Consider the following 26,738-nt stretch of genomic DNA (forward strand, 5'->3'; position numbering starts at 1 on the left):
GCATGCCGCCTGTCCTGCCATAAAAAATGCGAAGTGAAGGTAAGACCCTGAGCCTGCTGCGCTCTTCCAACCTGACCTCTTCACATTATGAAGAAACATTGTTTGAACAAAAAGAATTTATTTATTTTTTGTTCAAACTTTTGCGAGTAAATAAGGAACTGTAATTTTAATTTTTCAAAGATTATTAAGTTTGACGCTAAATTGAAAAGTTGACGAACAAAGCAAAAGTCTCTTTATAATTTTTGTTTATAAAAATCTAAAATGTTCTAAAACTATTTCAATTAAATGTTTTATATTTATTTGTTAATTAATTTCCCTGATTTTATTCTATGCATTTTGGATTAGTCAATATTATTTACTTGTTTTCTGTAATGTTTGTGTATGTATTTAATTATGTCTTTATTTTTGTGTGATATGCATTAATTTATCTTTTGTTTAGTTTGTTTAAGTGACTTTATTCTTTTATTTACCTGTATTTATTGATCTCTTTATGGGTGTCAATTTATTTATTTATTGGACCAATTTTTTTTCGTACTGCCATTTTCAGGATGCACGTTTCTCTATCTGAAATGTGCGTCCTGTGTGTGGCTACAGGATCCTTCATGGCCAGCATCAGGCCAATCTGTGGGCGACTTTCATTCCTGCCCATCTCTCACTAAACTCCACCAAAACGAGCAGTTGTACCAAGCTCAGGCTTTGATGCGTTGCAATCTGTTGTGATCAGCAAAGCCTTGAACTCCCTAATCAGCCATAGAGTACTTTCTAGCTATGCTGCAAATATTCCAACATTTATTTTTTTTTAAGCGAGCTGGCAGCTCACTGCCTTGAGTGCTCTAAGGACTGAAAACAGAGGAACGTTCGTCCTACAAGAGGAGGAATAAACCCATGTGGGGAAAAGTTTCGACGTCCCAACAATCAGCCGCACCACAAACAGGGAATGCACAACGAGAACCAACAAAACAAAAGCAGCAGAGGCATGACGGACGGACGAAGGAGGGAGCCAATCAGACGAGGGAATGAGCATAACTGAGCGTGTTTTTTTTCATTGGGACCGAATGGGAGAATTTAAAAATGAAAAAAAGTCCATAATTAATTCTTTCTCTTCTTTCTGAAGCCATGCTTACACAGAAATATCATTATGTAAACAACAACTGTGTGTGCAAGGCATTCGAGGAGAAGAATCTGCGAAATACCTCAGAATCCGAGCGAAGCCGTTTGTGGCGTTAGAGCGGGTAATCATCAGACGATCATTACGACTCATTCCTCTGGCGGTGACAGACAGTGGACAGGAAAATATTTCTAACAGAACGAAAAGACATATCTTTGTGTGAAAATTTTGGATAAAAATGTTAAAAAACTTTTATTTTATTAAATCTAATTGAGTCAAATAAAAGTAATCTGTTGGAGTTTTAGTAGGGACCCCATATGAAAAAATGTTGACTGATTTCCATATCTGATAGAGCCAATATATCATCTATCCCTAATTTTTAGGCAACAAAGAAATTTCTGTCTAATTATAACTTTAACTCCATGTCGTTGATTCTCAATGATCACCCCGGAGTACACGCTTTAAAGCAATAATTCAGACTTTTTTGCAAAAGTGATCTGTGAAGAGATTATCAACAGTCTGATTTACCTGCAGTGGATTACTCTGGAGCAACATTAGCTTAGAGAAACCGCAGCAAATCTGGTGATACTTGTGTAAGAATTTTCGAATGATGGAACTTTTTTGATATGAGTTGATTCAAAAAATTCTTTTTATGGTGTTTGCGAGAATTGTGAGAGTTTTGGGCTGGGAGTTGTTTCGACTTGGCAGAAATTCACTTCGACTGACTCGCTACTAGCTCAAACGTCCGGTGAACGTCATATTCTCCTCTACAGAATATCAGTTCAGATTTTTGCATTGAATTTCTTCACAATTCCATCTGTTTTTAGACTAATTTCAGTTTACGTGAACAATGCTGAAGTGCTGAGATTGCTTCACTTGATTTCAATAATTAATTTCCCTGGTTTTATTCCAATATTGCCTTTTCTTTCTTATTTGTTTTGTAGATCTTGGCCTGACATAAACTTGGCATTAACACAACCAAACTATGCAAGTAGATCCTCCAAACAGCATGCCATTAAATACTCAGAGTGCAGTCCTCTGTTTTATCTCGTTAAGCATCAGTCGGTCACATCCTCTCTTTTCTTCTCCTGCCCTCTACGGAGAGCCGTTCTCATTATTCCTCCTGATTTATCCCAGCCGCGTCCCAGACAAGCCTCCAGGAATGCTGTTCCCGTGGTTTGTCGTGTTCGCTGTTGCCGGCGGGTTGGAATACGCAAGCGAGGTTTGGCCGGGAAGCTTAGGGAGAGAGAGGAATGATGGGAAGGGGTTGGACGAAAACCAGCGAGAACGTATGAAGTTTAAATATTTGCCATGCGCACAACAATGCCCGAGATTAATTTTTCTCAAAATCACTTCTTTTTTCCTTTTTTTCTAAAGTCTAATTATTGTATGTTTATGTTTCTCGCTAAATGAATGCGGTCGTCCCTGACATTTTGCACGTTTTAATGCTCCCATTCCGTCTCGGCCACAGAACAAATTTCCAGGTCTTACAGTCGTATATTTCAGAGAATGAACAGTATGAATGAACACGGCGGTTACCAAGTGGTCGCAATCCATGAATAGAATGTTAAAAAGGGAGCTATAAATGCATAATGTCCAAACTGATACGTTTGGCTTTACACTGACTAGTTACACATAAAAAATTTTTAAAAAAACACAAAAATTTAAATTTGCGGTGTTGGTGAATTCAAATATAATGCGCAACTAAAGTTTATGAAGTGTGGACGGATCCACCAGCCAAGACGCCATCTCGCAACACAATTTTTATTGTCAAAAATAAAAGATAATACAGATGATTAGAATTTTCTTGCATGACCCATAAACAGCTGAGCCCCAGTTTTAAGGTTAGACTGGGAGTCTTAAACTGTGAAACACTGAGGTCAACAGTTTGTAATCTAAGCATCCTGACATTTTCATCCACATCCGCGCTTGTGTGATGTGTGGAAACTGGGAGAGGCCTTTAATTAAATGCTTTGCAAATGACATGCTCTATAAAGTGGCGTTAGGGGACACATAGCTGGAACACTTTGGGCCATTTAAAGCACCCTTTGTCTTGTCTTTATTCGCAAAAAGCTAAAATCGAGCCGGAGACATAAGAGCAGATAATTATACAACGTTGATTGACGCTGAAACAATTCCATTCTACTTTACTACAGCTATTATTTTAATTCACAGAGTATATAACACAAAACCTATGACAAAACTGTCTTTGATTCAGAATTGTACAGAACATTAGCATGACTGAACTTATATAGAACTTTATTAGTCATACCAAACACTCGATACGCTTGTAATAGCATCATCAAAACCAAAAGAAAACGTGATTATTGGGTTTTTTAAAAATCGGTTTTGTAAGAAGTTTCACATACAGGATTGTACACGACCCGAACCAGAGCACACCAGCAATTTGCCTTTTAATTTCCAAAGCCTTTCATTTGTTCTTTTTGCTCCACCCTTGACGTATATGACACTGAATATTGAACACCCTAAAATAAAAGTCTTGTAGAAAAAGTCTGCAGTTAAGTAAAGGAGAAGCACATTTAAGCAGTAAAAGCTTATCTTAGGTTTAGCATTCCCACAAGCTCGCATTTAAGCTAATGTTGCTGCTGAGCAATGAGGGGGTTTTACTGAACCTACACTTCCACCTAACGCAGCATAGAGTAGCAAAAATCAGTATCTAAAGAAAGGCGGCTGTTTAAGCAATACCAATGCAAACAATTTGTAACAAAGTTTTTACCTTAAGATGCAAAAAAGACTATTTTTCCCATATTATTTAGTATGCTTCTAGCTTGTTGGTTAGTGCACACTATAAATAGGATCAATATCTCAGTAGCCAGTTGGGCGTATATAACAAATAGTGTGGAGCTGTTAAAACTTTACACAGTAATTACTTGTTATGGACATTGTTCTGACTTAGGAGAAAACTGGACATAAAGCTAAAGTGCTATCCTGTGTTCAAACTGGTTATGCTAGGTTACTTATCACCGGGCCAACATGGTGGCCATTATCGCCAAAGATAGATTGTTTAGATAGTGGGTTGTGCAGCTGCTTCCCAACAATTATTAAATAGCAAGCGTCATTATGAGCTTAAAGGGTATATTTTTCATAACTTCGTTATTATGTGAAGAACATTCATAGATTCTGCCATCACTGATCCCAAAATCCCCTCTTCAGATTAAGCCCTGGACAGGCACTCGTAACTTATTTTTAGTAAAGTTTGAATATTTTCTCCATCTACGGTTCTCATTTTGATCAGACGTATCTTCCAAAACAGAGAAAGTGGGGCGAGACCAAAAGCGGCAATAAGAACTCTACGGGGATGAGGAAGGTTCAGAAATAAATAAAAAAAGTACCCATCTGAGCATGAAAGTGAAAAGGGTACGACCGTGAGGGAGAAAAGAAAACCGACGGGACGCACACACATGCACACATTGAGAACAACCAGAGCACAAACCTCTTCATTCCTCGGCCGTGCAACACAGAAGGAACTCTGTTTCCCCGGTACAGACGCGTCACTTCAAAGAGCCGCCGCCGCTGCCGCCGCATGCTTCCATAGCAACACCCTTCTGCAGTACAGACGCAGCTACTCTCCGGTAGCTGAGAGATAGTGTTGGCAGACAAATGGTATAAACGTTATAATAACCAGGCGCTAGCTGATGACTGATGGGCTAATTTACCTCCGTCATCATCTGGAGGTCAAGAACTGAGTTCACTTGAAGAGCTGAAAAACCCAGAGGGTGGCGACTACATAAATCCTCCATCTGTCTTTTAAAAAGGAGAACTTTCTGGTGGTCTTTGCAACAGCCAGTAGACACGTATTTATGACTTTTGAATGCGTTTAAAAAATAAAAAACTGTTTTATTTTCATAAGGTGCATATTTCATTGTTAAACAGTGGACAAAAACATTAGGATAAAAAATTCTGTCTCTGAATTGTGACCAAACGAAAAACTGATTTAAAAGATTAGCAATATGTTTACAAATACAAGAATATGCACTATGCAGATATCTTCTACTCCCTTTCTATGTAACACTGTGGTGGTAGCATCATGGTATGGGTCAGTTATGTTTTGCTTGTATTCTTTGGTGGGTACATAGTCTTTTGTTTTTCTAGAGAACGTTTTTTTTTGTAATTGGTAATTCTATGTAATCATCTATCTATGTTTTTTGGCAAGCAAACTGTCCTGTATACAGTCCCAACTAAGGACTGACTGCATATACTGCATATGACTTTTCAGTCGGATAACATTTTTGATTAAAAATCATCTCTTATCTCTAGTTTTCTGAGAAACTAAATTGCGGGTCTTCACTTGCAGTTTGCTATAAACTAGCCTGGCCGTTGTCTTCCTACTCAATTCTGCAATCGCCTGTCAGTGCTCCGCCTGGGATTTCTCCCATTGAGATCAATTTCTCTGGTTAAAATTCTGCAAAGAATGAGTTGCGAACGATGACGTCGATTTTCCACGTTGTTTTAAGGCTGTATTCTATCTATAAATGGTTGTAGTTTGGCATCAGAGGAAGTGAATGAAAATGTTCAGTCTGTGTTGGCCCCAATTCCAAAGATTGAGCATTTAAAATCGGAGCAAGACAAATGTTTAAGACATTTTATTGCTGGTAAAGGTATTGTGGCCGTTTCCGGAAGGTCTCATCGAGTTGATGCTTTACATACGTCACAGCCAAACATTAGCGATTAGGTAAAATCAATAGTCCACACCTCCTCGGAGCAATCGTTTCTGAGGGTCAGACAAACTACAGCGTGCATCTAGACCTAATATTGGATCAACATTTTTGCTGACCTCAAGATCTTTTTAACATTCCATCAAATGCATTTTCAATTCAGTGAATCTATATTTAGCCTAATTTGCTAAGCTGAAACAACAACAGAAGAGTTGTAGGCTTTGCCTTTCCCCCTTCTCTGTAGAGTCAGCAGCTTCCAAAGAGACCTACGAGGGAAAGAAGGGAGGAGAGTGTGTTAGCAGAAGGAGGAATACAGAGGGATACAGTTACTGCCCCCGAACGACTTTTGCTCTCTCATTTTGGGTACCGGAGTCTTAAGGAGCCCCTAGCCACTTTCTTGGCCTTATATAGTGTCTTTCGAAATTTCTTGGCAGTTGACTGGGAGGATCCGAAGCCAGCAGTAAAACGAGTGCATCCTGGTCCAGTCCAGAGGCTGAGCAGACAAGCCCGTATTCACGTAGACTCAAGTTCAGTAGCTCTACTGGCACGCGTTTGGGATTACTGCTGTTGTTTGGAGTAAGGGGGAGGAGGAGGAGGAGGACGGCCTCTGCATTACAGTACTCGCTTTCTTGCCTTGACTCTCTTAGAAGGGGTGTGAAGGCAGGGAGTATGTAAAAGTAGCGAGGCAGAAAGCGACGGCGTACAGGCGTGCAGGTAAGAGTGTTTATGGAATGTGTTGTCAGCTTTGACAAAAGGTTTTCTCTGGGTTTTTTATATAGAATAGGTAAAATAGGTGAGTAAGCTGTACAGCATCGACCACGAGAGGCTCCTGCATGTCAACTCCAGCAGAAGCGTCCTTTTTTTCCTCGGGATGTTTTGAATGTGGGCTGCTTTGACTCAGCCATGGGAAAGTTTCTCCCATGGGAACGAGGCAGGCCGAGTTCACAGGAGTTGCTGTTGGAGGGAGGGCGGGGGGGGGGGGGGGGCGCTTTCGTGACCTGACGAGCGGTGATTTGTGGCAGCGGAGTCGGCAAGAGACTGGGAGCAACTGGTCAACGCAGCAGACAAACGTGTTTTCCCTTCTCCCGGGAAAATCTGCTGTAGCATTGCTGAGGAGGGATTTCATTCCCACTCTTTTCCTTCACATCTCTTCTCGTGCTTCTCTTCTTTTGAGAAAGGATGCTGGCAGTCGGTCACCTTTGACCTCAATCTAATAAAGGCATGGCAATAAAATATGATTGATTTCACTGAAAGGGCCAAAAGTTGAGAGAGAAACAGTTGTAACTCTAATCCTATCCTAAGTCTTTGGCCAATGTTTCTTACTTAACCTCATCCTGATGCTGCACTTTTTCACTTGCCAAATCTCAAGGGCATTTGTTGCTTCACTTTAGCTCTCCCAGAGATTAATGTCTTAACAGTACCCCGCAAAGACTGACTAGCTTCATAAAAAGTGAAACATTAACAAAATTCGGTTAAAACTGCAAGCTCCTCTGGCTTGCAAAATATATGCTGAAAAACTGTTATATAAGCATTTATGCTTAACCGCTGATTCACACCTGTCAATAAGTGAAGAACAGTGAGGGTTTTTTTTCAGTAACTTAATATATTCTGGTATATTTTTCCCTGAGGCGGTCAGATCAAACGTAAAAGTACACATCAGGTTCTCAGCTCTTGTTTTATTGAGTTTTTTTTTTTTTTCCAGCTTTGATGTTGGCTTGCAGTCGTTTCCCCTTCCTTTGCCTTGTAATTAGCGGTCAGGCGAGAAACGGCATCCTGCCGTCGTCCCTAATTAAACTGGAACTGATAGGCTGTCCGGGACATGCCGATCAGCACCTTCCAGTAATGACCAAAACATGTGCCGGTCCACAGAAGCCCGGCTGTTAAAAGTTTGACAAATTTGCAGACGTTTTTATTTCCCCACAAAGGAAATAGGAATCAGGTAGATTTTTGTCAGCTTGGTGCCAAATACTAGAAGTCTCCCATGACTGAATCCCAGATCAAATGTCCAATGATTATACATAGTCATGTTCATCTTGCGTGAAATTTCAAGGCAGCCTTGACAATTTCCATGCTTGCTTATGGCGTGTTAGCCATGTGGTAGTCATTTAGTTCTCATTTCAAAAACAAATCCCTGCTGGTGACATCCAAGGGTTTGACAATGGATTTGTGAAACAGACGACTTTGATGTGAATAGAAAGAAAGCGGCCAATTTCAAGGCAGCAGATTTGGTGGTTTTCAACCTGTATCCAAAGTGAGCCACAATCACACATCTGATATTCATCATTTCCCTGTTTATTGGAGTGTTTTGTCGTCTATCTAGTGATTTAAGCTGTAACCAGGGGTAAAACAGCCAAGCCACAGCCTGCTCAGCTCTCACTTGATGATCAAATAGCTGCCTTCTCCATGATCCGCAGTTTTTGGCCCCTCGCATGTCCACTACAGAAAGCCGCACTCGGCTCTCAAAACAAACAATGGCATGTCGGTTTGAAGGTGGAACGGTGTTCGTGCCGAGCTCGCCGGCCTTCATAATAGCTGCACCACCCTGGCAATTCGCTGCGATGAATCGCATCGTCAATAACTGCCTGTAAGTTGTGGCGAGGTTTGTCTGACCCGTTTAGAGGAGACGCGAACGCTGCTTGTCACCAATTTCCATGCTTGCTTATGGCGTGTTAGCCATGTGGTAGTCATTTAGTTCTCATTTCAAAAACAAATCCCTGCTGGTGACATCCAAGGGTTTGACAATGGATTTGTGAAACAGACGACTTTGATGTGAATAGAAAGAAAGCGGCCAAAGATTGTTAGACCATGACCACACTAATGAGTGGACCACCTCTGCAGCACCTGGTATGTCTAAATGTGTGAGGATTTGTGAGAAATGACATGAATATAGTTTTTAACAAAAGTAAAACTCTTTTTTGTTTCTTTTTGGTTAGTGGGCCTACTGTCTAGTGGTGGACAAACTCACGCTAGTGTGCTAATGGAAGAGCAAATTTTTTATTTAGTGCTTTTATGGTTTTGCTAACATTTAGCACAGTTAGCTTCCCCTTATTGAACTTTTCCAGATGCATTCTAAAGCACTGATTCACTTGGCTTGGGGCAACATAATAATAATAATAATAATAATAATAATAATAATAATAATAATAATAATAATAATGATATAATAATGATATAATAACATAATAATCATCATAATGATAAGAAGAATAGTATAATTATAACCTAATAATAATTATTATGCCAGGCATAATAATTAATATTATTATTTATGTACAAAATCTTTTACAACCTTTTTTTTTATTTTGCTGTTATATCTGTCTGACTGTTGACACACCATGTATGGCCTTCATTAAGGCCATTAGCGATGGTCATTCATACCTTTTACCAGTTTTTCATGTGCCTGGAGTTTTGGCCTTTTGTTTCTGGTAGAACGTTTTAAATACCAGGAAGTCAATGTATAAATCCCTGCGCAGCGGACCCGCTTGAGCTTCAGTCCTTATTTGGCCCCGCGTTTAGAAAGAGGAGCATTTTCTTCCTTGGGCTCGCCGCCATCAGTGTGGTAGCAGCTCTTGTGTGGGCAGAAAGGAGCGCCTGAGGAATTCTTAGTGCGGTCGGACCAACGGCGGGCTTATTTAGTGGAACCCATGGGATGATTTATGCACGGTGGCAAACGCATGCTTTCTCCCATCAGCTTGGGTCATGTTGATGTGCTAAGATCACAGTAACAGTTGAGCTAGCAGGTCAAGAGGGCAGGAAATGTCTTGGAACACCACAGCTTTGGAGTTAAAACCTGAATGTTAGGTAGAGAATATCAGTTAGAAAACCCCAAATGAAGACAAATGTTGCTGAAACGCACAGATCAGATTGTCCTTTCTGAAATCATTTAAACTCTTGGTGATCTTGAACCTTTGTATGAAAAGCACTAAAGTAGAAAGAATCTCACCTGAGAGACTTGACCTTTAGAGTTGAACAGTGACCGGCCTTAACTCTCCTCTGTTTGGCCCCAAATGGGGCATCTTATCCAGTCTAAGATTCCAGAAGCCCCCCTTGGGTCTTTCCTTTGACCTCTTGTTTTATTCCTTCTCAGATGCCCCTTGTGACCCAATGAGAGTATAAGCTCCCTTTTCAAGTTTCTGTGACTTGTTTGTGGTCTGCTAGTCACTATGACTCCTGACTGGCTGGGAAGTAATTATGGAAAGTTCTCACAGTCCTTAAAGTGACAGAGTTTAGTGTTCCATCTGCTCAAGCTATGACTTGTAAAAAAAAATTTTTACATCTCGACAGAAAAGAATGTTGTCTTAATTACAAGATGTTCACATCAAGACAGAAAATTCTAGAAAATCTTTAGTTCAAAATATCAAAGTAAGATTCACTGAGAGCTTTAGCTTCACATATAAGACACCGTACAGGTCCAATCTTGTTCAGCTGAAATACCCTTCATGAGAAGCTCCTGTTCCCATTGACCAGCGTCTGACATCAGCCTGAAACATTTCACTTTCAGCTGTCAGAGGTTTGAGGGGTTCCCATGTATGTTTTAGTCGCGTGCGACTTTTTCCTTTCTTCTTCCTTAACCAACCTGTGACACACTAAATAATTGTGGTTCCTAGTTAGCCAGGTCAAGCTGAAGGAAATCATCCCCAAACCATGACACTTTCAGCCCCATGCCTCACAGGCACTATATGGTTCTTGTCCTGGAAGATAGTAGTTGCTTTATACCAAACCTAACCTCTGTAATGGTGCCCAGATCATTCAGCTTTACTCTTATCTGTCCAAGGAATTTTATTCCAATCCTGATCTTTGTCTACTTTCTCTCTAGCAAACTGTAGCCTGACCGCCATATCTTACGAAGAGACCAAAGGTTTCCTAGAAAGTTAAACATATCCTGTCGTTGGTTTTCAGAGTGAAATTCCTTGGACAACCAGGACAGAGCATGCTGCTACATGTTTATATGTCTCCACCTGTAGACTTATATTACTTAAACAGTTCAGTATTGTTAGAAGTGATATTAATTATGAATGTGTTCAAATCTGTTAAAACACACAGACACTCATTAGGTGCCATGTTTCACATGGGTGCACCTTTCTGCAGTCTCCTTGAAACACACGACAGTTCCCTCCACTCTTGTTTGGACATTTGGTAAAGATGTGGGGGAAAAAAGTCTCGAATAAAATTATTTTAGTGCTGGACCTTTGACCTTTCCCCTTTGCACAGTCTGTCTGGATAATCCAGAGTCTTGGGAACTCTCTTTTGCTCTCTTCTCTTTGATTTCTTTCAAAGGTTTTCTGTGCAGTTTAGACCGGGCCTTACAGCCTCAGGAAGAGACAGACCCACAGCATCACAGATCATCCACCATACTCAGCAGTGGACATAAATTGCTCTTTTGTACATCCAGCAGTTGTTTCAGGTCAGACCCTCCTGGAGTGTTTGTGGCTGAAAAGCTCCAGGTACTCATTGCTTTGATTGCAGATAGAGCCAGGTTTAGTCAAGTAGCAGAAATCTGTAGAAAGGTACCACTCTTTCCTTGGATCCCTTTTATCTTCTTTATCTTCTTCACCTTTTCGTACTGTTTCCGATATTTGTTCCTTTAGAGCAAACCGCACACCAGCGACGACTTGTTGACCGACTCTTAAATGTTGCACGCCGGCATGCTATGGGTGTGATTGCTTCTTATCCAGCTACTGGTACTGTTGATAACTTTGATTGCAAAGTCAATGAGCTCTTTGTTTTCCCACAACAAATAATTACGGCAGTTTCCTTCCTGGCCGTGCCTGCTATCCATTGATAGCGTGCTCTCATCCTTGTGGTTGTAAATAGCCGTCAGCTCACAGCATGTTGGGATACCAGGTGTTATAGGCTCCCACTTAACTCTGTTTCCCTTATGAACTTCCCCTGTACGTGTTTTTCTGTCCACACTTAAGTAAATACAATCAGATGGTAGCTATAAGTTGCCATAGAATACTTGTTTATGCTCTATAATCAGTGATTTTAGGCACAGGGGGAGATCCAGACTATTAGGAGCCACTGACTTGCCGTGGGTAATGTAAGAAAACTTTTCTGACATCCAAATGGGCCGGTGATGGCCGGGTTGCTATTAAAAGATGCGTCATGTTGCTTTGCAACATCAGGAAATCAACACCCTGCTAACGTAGAGGTGACAGTAAAATTAGGGTACAAGCGATACTTTTCCTAGCAACAGGAACTGGCTTGTGGCTTCACACAGTAGGGTGTTGGCGTGTGTGTGTGTCATTTAGTCTCATTTGTTGGGAGGCCTACAACTGCTGTTTACAGAAAACATGCTGTGCAGCAAAAAAAACAGCAGAGAAAGGACAGTGGTTGCAAAAAAGAGCAAAACATACAAGAGAACACCACAAAAGGAGCAGCTGTTGGAGAAGGATGCAGACCAGGGGGACCAAGAAAGGCTTTGCTTTAAGGATGTGTTTGTATCTTTGGTATTTAAGCTTTAAGTTTTCACATACTCTGTCCTTTAAATATTGGCTACATATCACTTACTGTTAACCTTATGGTGCTGGCTACTAATCAGCAGTATTAAAGTTATGACTCTATCTATTAGATTTGCCTCCCAGATAATTTCCCAGATGACAGAAATCAATAAAAAGGCCATAACTAATCCTAATTTTGTCGCACAATAGTTTTAAACTCTTACCTTAACACCCTAGCAAATTAGCTTGCTAGCTAGTGCTAGCTTGTACAATGAACATAGTAGAAGCGGAAACACACTCAAAAACCCCATTTTTGTGTATTGCATGTGTGATACTGCATGGGTTGGGTGTGCTTTATATATTATTTGTGAGGTACCTACATACATACTAACAGACAGATGATATTATACCTAGCAACCAGTAGAGTACCATGTACCCAACACCTTCATTCCAGCTTTCTTTGTTTTTTTTTAACATGTTTGAGATAAATCTTTCACTGACAGGAAGAGCTTCCTGCCTGCCAGTTGAACTCACTCCCGCTTTCCGCTGGACTCAAAATTTGTGGCAGACAGCAAAGTGTTTTGACAAGAACCATAATCGTGGAGCACCACAGGGTTCAGTGCTCGGGCCAATTCTTTTTACTGTATGTGTTTCCAGACGGCATGGGATTATTTCCACAGTTGTGCTGATGGTACTCGACTATATCAAATCCATAAGTCCCAATGTCTTGAAGAAATAAAAGCCTGGATGAATCAAACATTTTCTGCTTTTAAATTCTGAGGCAGGAGTTGTCGTCTTGGGATCAGACTATGTTTTTACTATGTAGCTAACGTTACTCACGTTAGCTACAGATTCTCTGTTAATAAAGGCTTTTTATGTATCCAAAACATTGTTACCTGCTTCCATTTGGATCTGGAAAAAGAAAGAGAGAACATTTTTTTCTCATAAAAAAAAATAAATCAAGCCAACATAGTAAAATTGACACATTTAAAGCCATAAAGTGACCTAACAATTAGTGCTGAACAGATTGAAGCAACAAAGTTGACATATGGAGGCTTGTTTTAGAGATCTGTAGGCAGCTGGTTTTGTTTTAGACCTGTTTGTTTTTCTCAAATTAATAGCTTGTAAAGTGAGGCTGGAAGCCCCCTCTAAAGGGCACAGAGCTGTATGGGGGGCCGTGGAAAATCAGGGCAGGATTATAGAGTGAAATTAAGGTCAATGAATGTGATTTATGTTGGGAAAATAAACAAATGTCCACTGGTGCTGTTGTGTTGAGCTTATGTTTTCACTGTTCGCTGTTTCTGTGACTTGTTTTTACCCGCCTGCTCTCCTCACTCATCGGCTATCTTTTCGTCTCCAGGTCACCACATCATGTCAGACGGCGGCCAGCTGTGAGCCGGTGAGTACGAAGCCTCAGCACGAGTTTATCACCAATCCTGCGATCTTTGAGGAAACATTCAGACAGTTACTGGCCTCGAAATCCTCTACACTAATCCAGGAAGGGACTTCCTGGAATTGTAGTTCAAATGGGTCAAAGGTCGGCGTCTATGAGCGCGAGCGCTTCCCCCTGTCTGCTCAGACTGAAGCTTCAGGGGTGATGAAAGTGGTCGGGATGTGGGCCGAGATGAATATGAAGATATTGGGATGATTATGATCTGGGATTTTGACACATAAGGGTCACAAAAAATTAATAAAAAACACCAGAGACTTGGGTCTGTCATTCCTATTAAAACTTAGATATAAATAACTTTAAAGACCAGTTGATAGTCATCTACGATGAAAACAGATTTAGTCCACAAATTATAATAAAGACCTTCATATTTGAAAGAGTGGAGGCTTTTAAAACTGGTCATATGGGTAGATGCTCAGGGTGGCAATAGAAGGGGGAAACTCTTCTCTGAAGAGACACATCCTCATTAGTTCCAAGTGTCTGAAGGAACTTCAACACTAAGCTGCAGGAGGAGGAAGACTAGCTTCAGCCAGAGCAATTTTATTTCTCTTTTTTTTCCCTGTTTCCTAAGGGTTGCAGAAAAGGATTTATGCCCCGTGGCGCAAAGACTTGACTCATTTTCATTTTAATGAGCTTGAAATTGAAGTTTTCCTTCTCTTCCGCGAAAAATGTAAGCTCAGCAAACGGCGATTGGAAGACCAGCAGATTTCCAATTTCTCAGCTTTTAGCATGAAAAGTTATGTTTTCTGTTCTTTATCTTTAACATTAGCCAAGAATTGGATGACCAAAGTAGAAGTGCGGCGACAAGACATGGCCCTTTTGAATCTTTTATCCCAATTTCTTCTTTTCTTTTCTAACCTGAACATGTTGTTTGTTCCTTGTGGTGAAATAAAGTCGGTGATCTGCTGACCCTTCCTCTGTCTCTGCAGCCTCCCACTCCACAGCTGCCGCTAAAGCATGTAGATACACCGGTAAGTCTTCTCATTCGTTAATGCTGCTACTGTTAGTGCAACTCTGATCTGTGGAACAAGAATTATGCAAAACTTGTTTATTTGAACACATGGCTTGAATGGTTTGGCATCTGTCCTTCCATCCAGTTCCTCTGGTCTGACCTAAGTCTTCCTTAGACTTAGACTTAGTCTTCCTTAGACTAGGTCTTCCGTCAGACTTCCTGACATCAGTCAGGAAGGCAGTTTTAAAACTGAGTTTTTAAAACTCTTTTCAAATCTGTCCAGATATTAAGTAAATACTCATATCCGACGTGATCCGAGGTGTTTTCCTGATCTTTGTTTGCATGAGGAGTGCTGCTAATGTGGAAGAAAAACTGTTTATTTAAAGCAGAAGGAAGAAAAACCGGAACATTTGTTAGAACACAATTTTCTTCCCTTTTTTTTTCTCCAGAGTAGAGCAAACAGACATGAAAGTGGCACTGATGTCTCGCATCCCTCGCCTTCTCTGCCTTTTGTTTCTATACGAGTCAGCGTTTGTGTCAGATGTTACCCGAATAATTAGATCAACGATGACTCAGAGCAGCAATATAAACACAGATGGTTCCCTTTGTTCACCAGCTTTTATAGAAACTCTCACAAAACTCTGCAGAATAATAATAATAATAATAATAATAATAATAATAAGACTCAGTAATTATCGTCTTTCTTGCATCCTCAGCAACAGGAATGTACAAATGGTGACTTTCATTTTCTCTCAAAAAGAAGCTCAGATTCATTTTCATATTTCCTCCCAGATATGCTTGGTTTTTCATTCAAAGTATCAGATCGTTCCTCGGGGGGGGGGGTTTTGGTACGTCTGTGGAGAAGGTGGAGGTTTTGTTGGGTTCGTTTCTGCAGGATGTGTCCATGGTGGTTTGGTGCTGAAACGGCCCGTTGTGACCCGTGGCGGCTCCGCTGAGGCCAGATGAACCAGACTCTTAATTCCAGACGCTGTTGACCAAAACGAAGCTCGTCAGACAGGGAAAACATCGGGTCGCTGGTTTTTCCTCCCACATTCTCAGCATTCTTAATCAGTTTCTCCACACTGAGGCGTAATTCAGACGGAATATGGAGTTGGATGGGGAATATCTGCAAAAAAAAAAAAAAGGAGGGAAGAAAAGTTCAAATAAATGCAAAGCAAAGACAGAGAAGGCAGGAGACGAAATGCAGCATGATGTATCAAATAATCACTAATCAAGACTGGCTGACGCAGTGGCAGTTCTGGCATGCATGAGGCCCTCAGTTCCCAGGACCCACCCCTTTCCAATCTGGGCCCATATTAAGATCAGAAAAGGGCCAGTTGCACCAGAATCTACTGATAAAAAAACTGCAAAAATATTAAGAAATTGCTGTGTCTGCATTCGATAAGTATTAGAATTAAATAATATTGAACATGTTTTGAAACTGATCAGTTCCTCTAGGATTTTATGATTGATTTATTATTATTTTTTTTTTAAATTTGGCAATCAAAGCCACTTATTTGTGGAGCTAATTTACAAATATTTCCAAAATACCTTGCAGTATTTGCAGTAAATACTGCCGCAAACAGTTATTAACTGTTTGTTAATAACTGCCACCTGCAGGTGGGAGTTAGCATCACATAAACCCAATGTTTTAGACTATTTTGGTGGAAATAGTATTAAACAGTAAAATCACAATTAAGCATTATCCCAAAAACATGAGGAATCTGTTGATTTTCCATGATTGTGGATTTGCGAAAGGCTGGAGAGATAAAATCTGCTTTGATTTTATTCATACAATATTATTTAAGCACATTATTGTCATGTTAAAGGTTTTATTTACACATCCCTCCACAGAAATAACTACACTGCACCAGATTTCGGCCCTGGGCCTGGAGTTTGACACATGTGGCTTACATAGATGGATTAATAGATTGATAGATTTGATTGGTTGGTTGGATGGATGGATGGATGGATGGGTGGATGGGTGGTGACTCCATCCAAGTTTTATAAAAGTATTTCAAGATGATAGCATTTTTTTAATCCAAATTAAAGTTTCATCAGTCAGACGGCTGATGAAACTGACTGCTCACCACTGTTCACCATGCAGCTGTTAACTGTCAGAGCTGAATTAATGCATTCAATCGGTTATGGGCGTTTCAGATGCTGTAATTTTTGAAGATAGCGCAATGGCCTAGTCAAAGTCAGGACTCAAATCAGATTAAGCGGCTGCACCTAGTGTGACTGAATTAAAACTATTCATGGCTATCAGGAGGTGTGAGGGGCTGCATACGTTTTCCTGGTTTATTGCTGATCTTCCGTAATAAATGAAATAATCATGTGAAAAGTGATTTTTGATTTTTCTCAGGTTATGTTTGATTATTTGAAATATTCGGTGGCAAATACTGCTTTTCCATATTTATTTTCTCTTGTATTTTGTTCCATTTCTTTTTTTTATATTGTGAGCAATGCAGCACTGATGTTTCTGTATTTGCTTCTGATGCCAGTTTTTTTCTGTATTTACTGTGGTTCGCTTAGAATATATGAGCTCGTGTTAATGGCATTTGTATAATGTTTGTATAGAGTGTTAAACTGAAAAATAAATTATGATATTATTATTAATCACATTTTCTAAATTGTTCAAATTTCAGGGATTTTTTCACGTTTTTTCTCAGCTGAATGTTTTATTTATTTATTTTCAAACAATTTCCTCCATCTTTACACTTAATGCTTAACATTTCCGAGACTTCATGTTTTCGTGCTTCTTTGTTCCAGGTTTGACTGTTTATTGACTCTTTCCTACCAATCTGTGGTAGGCTGTTAGCACATATAATCACCCGGTGACACAACATGATGTTTGCAGATGAATCTTTTCTCTTCTGTCCTTCTGTTTCTCTTAGGGATCGACGAGGTCCTGCAAAAGTGTGGAGATTCGGAGAAAGCAGTCGGGGTAAATATTCCATATTCACGTTGTCCAGCATATTCCAGTGCCTGCTTCTAACAATTCTTCAACATTTAATAATTAGCTGCACTTTATCCTCCCTGTGGTGTAAATATGACATAAGACTATTTGTAGAGTAGGCTTTTCCTTCTCTACCAATAGGAAATACCTGAGAGCACGGTAATTAAGTCGTCGAGAGCTAAAGGTTCAACTCGTTCAAATGACAAACTCAACTGTTGATGAACTGAGCGACGCTGTGAGCTCTGGAGAAGCCGAGCTGCGCAACATGGTCCAAAGAGGCCCGCACCCAGAAAACACTGCGAAATCCATCAAAAATACCAGCTGATTTTAATCAGAAAAAATGTGGATAAATCCCAATCGCCACAGGTCGGAAATGACGTGTTTCCATTTGGCAGATTTATTTTTGGAATTCAAATCTGCGCAATTTTATAACCAACTGCAGCACAGCTACGAGCGACATCTACATGCTAACTGGTAAGCATGGCGGAGGATCTGTGCTGCTGTGGGTCTGTTTCTTTTCTAAAAGCCTTTGTTAGAAAGTCTCTGAAGTATCCAAACATTTTCAGCAAAATCTGGTCATCTCTCGGTGAAAACTGGAAAAGCGTTGTTTATGCGGTTCAGCAGGACTTGGGGCTAAACAGGCAGGGATCTTCCACCGCCGTGGTCTTGATAGAATGCCTCCTGGATGTTTCTTCTCATGCCCATCGGTCATTCAAGCATTTCTGCTCAGTGGAAGAGGCTGCGTGCTATCAGCAGAGGTCGAGTCAACAGTCAGTACAGGAATGTAAACCGTAGCCTTTCCAAGAAGCACATGGCCGAGCTGTGGGAGTTTAGATTTGATCAAGTGGATGTTTGTCATCCGTTCCCAAGAGGAATGGAGGATTTTCCCCAAAGATGTTGCAGCAACTGTGAAACACTCAGATTAGGTGTCTGTGTCTCTGCCGCACAGCGTGCTTCAGGCCATGGAGGAGAGCTATGAGGTGGACCTGGTCTACATCACCGAGAGGATCATCTCCCTCTCCTTCCCCGCCGCGGCCGACGAGCGCAGCTACGCCAACAACCTCAAAGAGGTGGCCACCATGCTGCGGTCCAAGCACGGCGAACACTACCTGGTGAGACCAGTCCGGGCCCAGAACCCGTTCTCCGTCGAGCTGAACCGCTTTAATGTGTCGTTCTTGTCTCGTTTACCTCAGGTGCTCAATCTGGGCGAGCAGCGGAACGACTTAACCAAGCTAAACCACAAGGTACGAACACGGTCTGGCGGAAGCAGAGGCCGCGCTTTCGAGAGGAGTGACAGTGAAATGTGAAAGGTGAAAACGGCGCTCGCGCTTTCCGAATGATTTCTGGTTGATCCGGCTCAGGTTCTGGAGTTCGGCTGGCCGGATCATCACGCTCCGGCGCTGGACAAGATCTGCAGCATGTGCAAAGCCATGGACACGTGGCTGAGTGGAGACCAGCGCAACGTTGTGCTGCTGCACAACAAGGTGACCAAACACTCAGGGGTTAGAATAGGTAGAAAGATCTGTGAAAACGCAAGGAAGCCAGAAAATAAATTCATTTTAAAAAAATTTATAAGTATCGATTTTATCGAAATTACGAATACATATTTTATCCATAAAAAAGTACTGCATGTATAAATTCAGACATTTTTATGGATTTATTATGTCATTACATAGAGCCTTGCATATCCCATTAGAACTAATTATTTGCTTAACTTACATGACCTCCAGACATTTTTCTTTCTTTGACATTAAATGAGAATAATCTTCAAACAATATTTAGAAAAATATGTATTATCAAAAATAAATAACTAATTTAAAAAATGATTTGTTTTAAACCATTTTTGAAATCTGAATATTCTGTTTTAGATCAGCTACACTTTAAAAAAGTTTAAAGTGTAGCTAGATGTCAGGAGTTATCTTATTGCTTTCTAAGATAACTAAATGATTTGGCTTTGAAAGCTTCTGATTGGCTAACTGAAACAGAAATGGAGGTACACCTGTAGATGTACTTTAGGTCAACACCTCAAACACACTGCTTCCTGCCTGGTGTGACATCATGAAAATTGTCTCTGAACTTTCAGGAAGTTGTTTCAGTATGTCCGACATGAACTTCACTTTAACTCAGTCTTCTTGTGTGTTCTGCGGTGTTGCAGGGGAATCGAGGTCGGACAGGCGTAGTGGTGGCTGCGTATATGCACTACAGCAACATATCTGCAAGGTACGCAACATGTTGTCATTGCACCTGTGCTACTTTCTAAGCTTCTGTGTAAAGTTCACAATGCTACGGTAGAGGATTTGAGGCTGTCGCTTTTTGCAAAACTGTCATTTGAGTACTTTGATCTTTCAAACACCCCCCTTTTTTTTTTTTAGGGGGACGTGAGGACAGGAGTAACAATCCATCAAACGAAGGCCTTGAATATTAAACACCAATGTGATATTTTAGCTTAGCAGCCCGTCCTAGCTAGTTTATTTTCCTGGCATTGTGAGGGAAAAATGTCATCCATGTTTAATACAACCAGATGTTATAAAATGGGCCCCAGAAAGGAGGACTTAAAGCCATGGGATATTTTTATAAACGTGTGAAAAGAGTTTTGCTTGTCTTATAGAAAAAAAGGGACGATTTTGAATTTAAATCTAGAATAATAACATTTGTGTGACTTCATGCCATGCAGTGCTGACCAGGCGCTCGACAGGTTTGCCATGAGGCGATTCTACGAGGACAAAGCTCTTCCTGTCGGTCAGCCGTCACAGAGGAGGTAAATTATTAACTCCCTTTATTTTCTATAACTACTTTTTATTATTAATTCCACTGAAGAGTTAACATTAAGACACCCTTCGATCAGCAGAATGAGACATCCTCCAAATCCTGAAAGGCAGTTTGATTTATTTTTTGTTTCACTGTATGTACACTACCAAGAAAAACATATTTCACCACTTTTAGCACATTTTTTTTTTTTTTAGATTTAAATGATTTTCATCCTCAACGAAATGTTGTTTTCATACCAACATAACTTGAGTAAATTGAGGAATTATGATATCAAATACATGCAGAAATATTGAACCCTAACTTTTACGTTTTACGTAATTTTATTACATGACAAATTTCCTTTTATTTTTTAGATCATTTGAATGCAAACCTATTAAATAAACCTTACATGATTCATGTTCATTAGCGGAATAACGCCCATTTATTTGAATTTTTTATGTATTTAGTATTATTAAAGTATAGTTATATTAAATTAATAATGAGTGTATTTCTTTCAAATACATAAAGTATATTGTTTGAATTGCATAATAATCAAGTTACCTATGCAAATGAAATTGCATATACAGCATTTCTTTGAATTACGTTTCAGTTTTTGATATTTGTCACTCTGGAAAGTGTTGGAAGGTTCTTTCAGAGGGAACCACAATGAGAACCAATTAACCAGACAAAAAGTTAGCTGTGCTAACCCTAAAGCACTAATCATAACTATTAGTTCCACTAATGCCAAGAGTGCTACATGGTATTTGGTGGAAGCTAAAGCTAAGGCACTAAATTCATGTTGATAACCTGCCTGCGTCAATGTCACAGCATGTGTTATGACATAGTATTTTGCTCTCAACATTTTCAAAGTTAGCAAAAATGCTAAAGCGTTAAAGGAAAAATTAGTGCCACTATTAGCGCATTAGCAGAAGTCTACCCACCACTGATGAGAACCATAGCATTAAGTAACCATCATATTGCAGCTGTAGCTCCTTCGTTCTTCGTCTTGGTGCTTCCATGACATCTGGGGTCAGGCTAATTGAACTTCCCAGACACCAAAACATCTGGTCACTGACAGGAGAACAAGGAGGATGTGTGTACCTGGAGACCTGGAGGTCAAGGTTACCTGCGATAAAATTATTATTAGCATCGTTAACAACCAGACTATACTAACTCAACAGACACCTAGCAGACCTCCATACACATCCATCTATTCCATCGGATCCTAAAGAGGATAAAGCAACGTCATACTGAGACTGAAACTGGGTTAAAATTGCAAAAGGTAATCCAACTGATAAGGGGAAGAACCCTAACATTTGGGAGGAAGATAGTTAATATCTGAAAATTGTGTTTTGGCCTCTGAGCCACTGAGACAATGATGTCTCTAAAGTCTTGAGTCCAATTTTGTTTTTTTCGTTTGTTTTTTTCTTAGAGCATATATTTACACATTTTTACTGGAACATAGAAAGTTGGTCTCTTAATGTTGCCCTGGGCAGCTGCCTATAAAACTGACCCCATGTAAAACCACCACCTACTGTTGAGTGGAGACAGGGGAGCTGATTGGAGCCTTGGGGCAGACTGAGGATGCCCATGGTATGTCTGCAGGTATGTGCAGTACTTCAACGGCCTCCTGTCCGGAGACATCAAGATCAACAACAAGCCACTCTTCCTGCATCATGTCATCATGCACGGCATACCCAACTTTGAATCCAAAGGCGGTGAGTTTCCCCAGCCAAAGGTCTGCAGGAGAGACGCAGCTTGCCACCGCGTCTCATTCGTCTTGTTGCCGTTTCTTGACAGGATGCCGGCCCTTCCTGAAGATCTACCAGGCGATGCAGCCAGTCTACACATCCGGAATCTAGTATGGAAACTTTTCTTCCAGTTCAGTGTGGTTTGGCTTTGAGTCTGCAGAGAAACTAACCCTTGATGTGATTCCCAACTGAAAGAGCTTTACTGTCTTTGGTTTTGGCAGCAATGTGCAGGGAGACAGCAACACCAGTATCTGCATCACCATAGAACCTGGGCTGCTTCTGAAAGGAGACATCCTGGTAGGACTGCAATCTTTTTATACTTATATTGTTATATTCCATATGTTGTAATAATTCATATTCTGTTCTTTGTAGCTGAAGTGTTACCATAAGAGATACAGGAACCCGACCAGAGACGTGGTGTTCAGGGTCCAGTTCCACACCTGTGCCATCCACGACCTTGGGGTCGTTTTTGGGAAGTCAGAGCTTGATGAGACCTTCAAAGGTGCTATTATCTGTTATTAATAGTGAAATTATACGCATGGGTCATAAAATAATTTCTTGTTGCATGTTAACATAAAGATCAAAGTCAAAGGCTTAATTTTGTCTGACTGCAGGAGATAGATTGCCTAGAGTTTCATAATCAACAGTGCCCTCTTCTGGTCAAACTGCACTATTGAAAAGCTAATTGCTCCATAAAGTATAACTGATTTGATTTGGCTTCATAATTTTCATTATGCGATGCTGTTTATTTCTGTATGATAAATTTTAAATTAAAAGTCTTCCAATTTTGTTTGAAATAAATTAATACATATATTTTTTACATTCTTTCTCAAATGTATTGACATTATTTCATCTTACATTTTCAATAAAAATAATTTAGATATGCAATTTTAATAACATTTTACAAAGAGAATTTATAAAAGCTATTTCTATATATTGATGTGATTATTGTCTGTAATGACCAATAGCTTCGAATTAAGATAGCATTAGCAAAGCATGGAAATTTTAATGCCAATTGTTTTTTTAATACAAAATAAAATAAGGATCTTATGAAAACACGTTTTTTTCTGCTGCATTTAAGATTTATTAAGATTAAAATTTTTCGCATTTTAATGGGACCCCAAACAAAATACTGTCCTTTCGAATAAAGAAATCCTACAAATGCAGATAAAAAGAATGATTATGTAATTATAGCTTACGTTTTTCCCCCTTCAATGCAGCTAAATTACAGGACAACCTTTAATTCTAATTGTGTATTTATCTGAAGAGGAAAAACAGTCATTTTCTGCCACATTTTATATCTCACAATCAAATTATTTCCAGTGTTGTTAATAACGGGAGGATTCCTTTATGTTTCTGCCGTGTGTGCTCCCACACCTACTTCCTGTTCATTACAGCCATGCATATCATCACCATCTGATGAAATTCCACTTTTCATAGCCTGACTGATTCACTTCAAACTAGTAGACGGAGAACACCTAATTTGAATTTTTTGTGACATTTCAAAAGTTTGCTCAAACTTTGTGTGTCTATTTGATGGAAACATAGCCAGTGAATGTTTTATATCAGTATGGTGGAAATTTAGCCAACTTTTATTTAAATAATTCTCTATTTTGAGCCACATTGGGGACTTTTTGATCACAGATTTAAGATCCGCCTTTAAATAGGACACTCCATTAGGCCAACAGGTTCAGGTCGTGAAGCAGCAGACCAGACCAGAGCATCGCTACCAACATGTCTGACTAAACTCTGACCTAAAATGTCCACAGAACATTTGACGACACGTCCTGGTGATTGAGAAGCGTTTGGCTCTTTATGTCCCAACATGTTCTGAATCAATTATTGTCATACCTCACCAGTGTTACTAACTTTCATGCAGTACTAGACAAAGATTCATGCTCCCTTCTGCCTTGTGTTTGTACAGATGGAAGGTTTCCAGAGTACGGGAAGGTGGAGTTTGTTTTCTCCTACGGACCAGAAAAAATCAGAGGTAATCCAACTTTCTAACCACTTTGAATGCCCGGTTTACCCATCAGGAGATAATTGAACTAAAAATGCTTTTCTAAAATTTCGTACGCTAGGTCTGGACCACTTGGAGAACGGGCCAAGTGTTTCTGTGGACTACAACACCCAGGACCCCCTGATCCGCTGGGACTCATACGAGAGCTTCAGCCATCCCAGTGAGGACGCAGTGGACACCGAGAACGGTATGTCCTCACACACTCCTTACGTGGACATTTTCTGTCTCCGAAAGTCCTCCGCTTTATAATCCAAGTTAATTATTCGTTTCCGTAAGATAGCAGATCATGTATACATTTTAGCAAATACTTGAAACCAAAAGTTTGTCAATTCAGAATATGGCCTGAAAGCTTCCTTCAGCCCCCTATGAAGGGTGTAGATATGTTCTTAAGCTTAAAACCAAATTATTATTATTAGAATTAAAACTAAAAAGCAAAAACTGATCACAAAGAAAAGAAGCAACAGAAGCCAGCTCCAGATTTTTGTTGCCTGTGAAGCTTCACACCCCCTACTTGTCCTCCTCTGTCCTGTCATTGAGTTCTTTAAATAGCCACTGCAGAAATAGGGGGCCGTCAGTCACCCTGCAACAAGCTAACCCCCCAGACTGGGGGACTGTTGTAAACTGAAACACCTACTAGGATCAGCTCCAACGAGCTGCTGAGCTCACGGCTAATGTTTCCGTCGGGAGTTTGAGAATTTAAATAGAAACTAAATATGTTGCGGAAAAAGTTGATGATATACCTGGAAGCTCCATGTAGCTCTCGAGTTCTGCAAGCTCTTCATGAACAGAGCCCTCTAGTGGCCAACCAGATATACAACAGAATAGAATAGAAATATATTTCATTGTCTCACATTTGGTGAGGTGCAGCAGCAACAGCAGCAGCATCAAGCTATGTAGAGTCACACAAAAAAAAATCAAAAAGTGTTAAAAACGTATAAAAAACAAGATTTGAAATAATAATAGAATTAATAATATGCTGTACATGATCGTAACATATATGCCAAGCAGTCATCAAAAAGGGCCTACTCCAATACAAGAGATCTGCAACTGAGCAAAATGATTTTTTTTTTCATATATAAATATTTTGCATTGAATTAAAAAGTATTAAAAAAAACAGACAATATATGAAAAATGGAAAAAGGTGCAGAAAACAAATGTGCAGTGACAGAAGAAATGTTATTTAAAAGCATTTGCAGGTATGTAAATACTTATTGATGGTTCTACAGTGGGAGGAAGGCTCTGCTGTAACGCTCTGTTGCGTATTTGATGCAGCAGTTTGTCATTGAAAGAGTTGATATGTTGAATAAAAAAAATGCTCAACCCATTTCTTCACCTTGAAACTTTAAACTCCAGCGTATTTAAAAAGGTTTCCATGTTTGAATATGCTTATGTTTGATTTTATTTTCAGTCTTGCATGTAAAATATCATGTGCTGGGCGAAATGGGATGGAGATAGAGCTGGAGAAATGAATGTCCACAAATGCTCTCCATATTACAGAAGTTGAGTTTATTTGCGAAGCTGGTAGACAACATGCCGCGGTGACGGCAGCTAAAAGCACGACTTTTTATTCTTAATGTTGGTAGAAATGGCCTTCCGTAGATTTCAGCTGAATAATGCAATGTGAAGAAGACTTTCCTGCCATCTCTTAGCATCTGATGATCTCGCTCGGTCCCTGGGCTCCTTTCAGTGATGATGAGCTCCATGATTACTGCCATAAAAACCGGCTCAGACAGGAGAACTCGTGAGTCTCGGTAGAGCTGGACTTGGCAGCCTTTCCCAGCCTTCCTGTACCGCGTTCCCCTTCTTTATGAAGGCGCTGTTTGTTTTGTTTTCAGCAGCTTTCAAAGAGCCATTTCATTCTTATGCACGGCCCCCCGGGGAGCCGTTGAGGTTGCTGCTATGTTGCAAAGAAGGTCAATGGGAATTGCCAGGATTCCCAGTTCGGTCCCAGCAGAGGGGGCTGCAGTGTTCTCAGAAATAACTAAACTCTTCATCAGTTCAGTTATATCTCTATTTGGATTTTTTTTTTTCTCTGCTATGCTGGGCTAACGAACAGAGAGGCCTATTTTTACAAGCTACCGCAGGCTTCACTTGCAGAATCCAGACCTCTTTATTTGTGCAGGTGCTAAATGTACGTTTCATCCCTGAGGGGTTCTATATGAATGGAACCCTTTAAGGTGTCTGCATGGTTGGAGAGCATAGCGTTTCAGCTCAGTGGACTTTCCAGGGTTACATTATAACTGCTGTTGAATTTTGAGGAGAAATCCCTTTTTTTCATGTTAGCATTAGCATTAGCACTACTAACCTCTAGGAGTTAGAGTGGTTTCTAGAGCGCACAGAGTTTTTGTCTGGTTATAGATATCTTCTATTTTGTCACATTTCAATGTTTCAGCTCATCAAACTAATCTAAATCCAAAAAGGCAGTTTTAAAAATATTATTTTATTTATTAGGGTAAATAACGTGAATCATAATCTTCCAGAGTGACTGATTTTAAACAATTCCAAGGCAGTGATGGAACACGATCTTTCCCAGTTAACAAATTTAATCACTTCTCTTTCGCTGGGATTTCCTGTTGAAGTGTGTGTGCACGCGATACAGTTTGTGTGCTTCCATCGCTTCATAGGCAGTCCTGT

At 40.1% G+C, this 26,738-nt stretch overlaps 1 protein-coding gene across 3 annotated transcripts in view; it reads left to right on the plus strand.

The window, feature by feature from the left end:
* Positions 1 to 26,738, plus strand: part of tns1a (tensin 1a) — a 74,806-nt gene that overhangs the window by 24,225 nt on the left and 23,843 nt on the right. For 2 of the 3 annotated variants that reach the window (XM_028010871.1, XM_028010872.1), the window contains exons 3-17: positions 2 to 39; positions 13,585 to 13,623; positions 14,604 to 14,645; positions 17,524 to 17,573; positions 18,535 to 18,697; positions 18,779 to 18,829; positions 18,947 to 19,069; positions 19,741 to 19,805; positions 20,260 to 20,343; positions 21,939 to 22,051; positions 22,134 to 22,194; positions 22,306 to 22,381; positions 22,457 to 22,586; positions 24,009 to 24,074; positions 24,166 to 24,291. In XM_028010871.1, coding sequence (XP_027866672.1) covers positions 2 to 39; positions 13,585 to 13,623; positions 14,604 to 14,645; positions 17,524 to 17,573; positions 18,535 to 18,697; positions 18,779 to 18,829; positions 18,947 to 19,069; positions 19,741 to 19,805; positions 20,260 to 20,343; positions 21,939 to 22,051; positions 22,134 to 22,194; positions 22,306 to 22,381; positions 22,457 to 22,586; positions 24,009 to 24,074; positions 24,166 to 24,291 — 1,227 coding nt within the window. Of the gene's footprint in view, position 1; positions 40 to 6,200; positions 6,499 to 13,584; positions 13,624 to 14,603; positions 14,646 to 17,523; positions 17,574 to 18,534; positions 18,698 to 18,778; positions 18,830 to 18,946; positions 19,070 to 19,740; positions 19,806 to 20,259; positions 20,344 to 21,938; positions 22,052 to 22,133; positions 22,195 to 22,305; positions 22,382 to 22,456; positions 22,587 to 24,008; positions 24,075 to 24,165; positions 24,292 to 26,738 lie in introns of those variants that run through there. The other variant, XM_028010873.1, reaches the window with a different exon arrangement.

This window comes from Xiphophorus couchianus, chromosome 24, assembly GCF_001444195.1.
Source record: "Xiphophorus couchianus chromosome 24, X_couchianus-1.0, whole genome shotgun sequence".
NCBI lineage: Eukaryota > Metazoa > Chordata > Actinopteri > Cyprinodontiformes > Poeciliidae > Xiphophorus > Xiphophorus couchianus.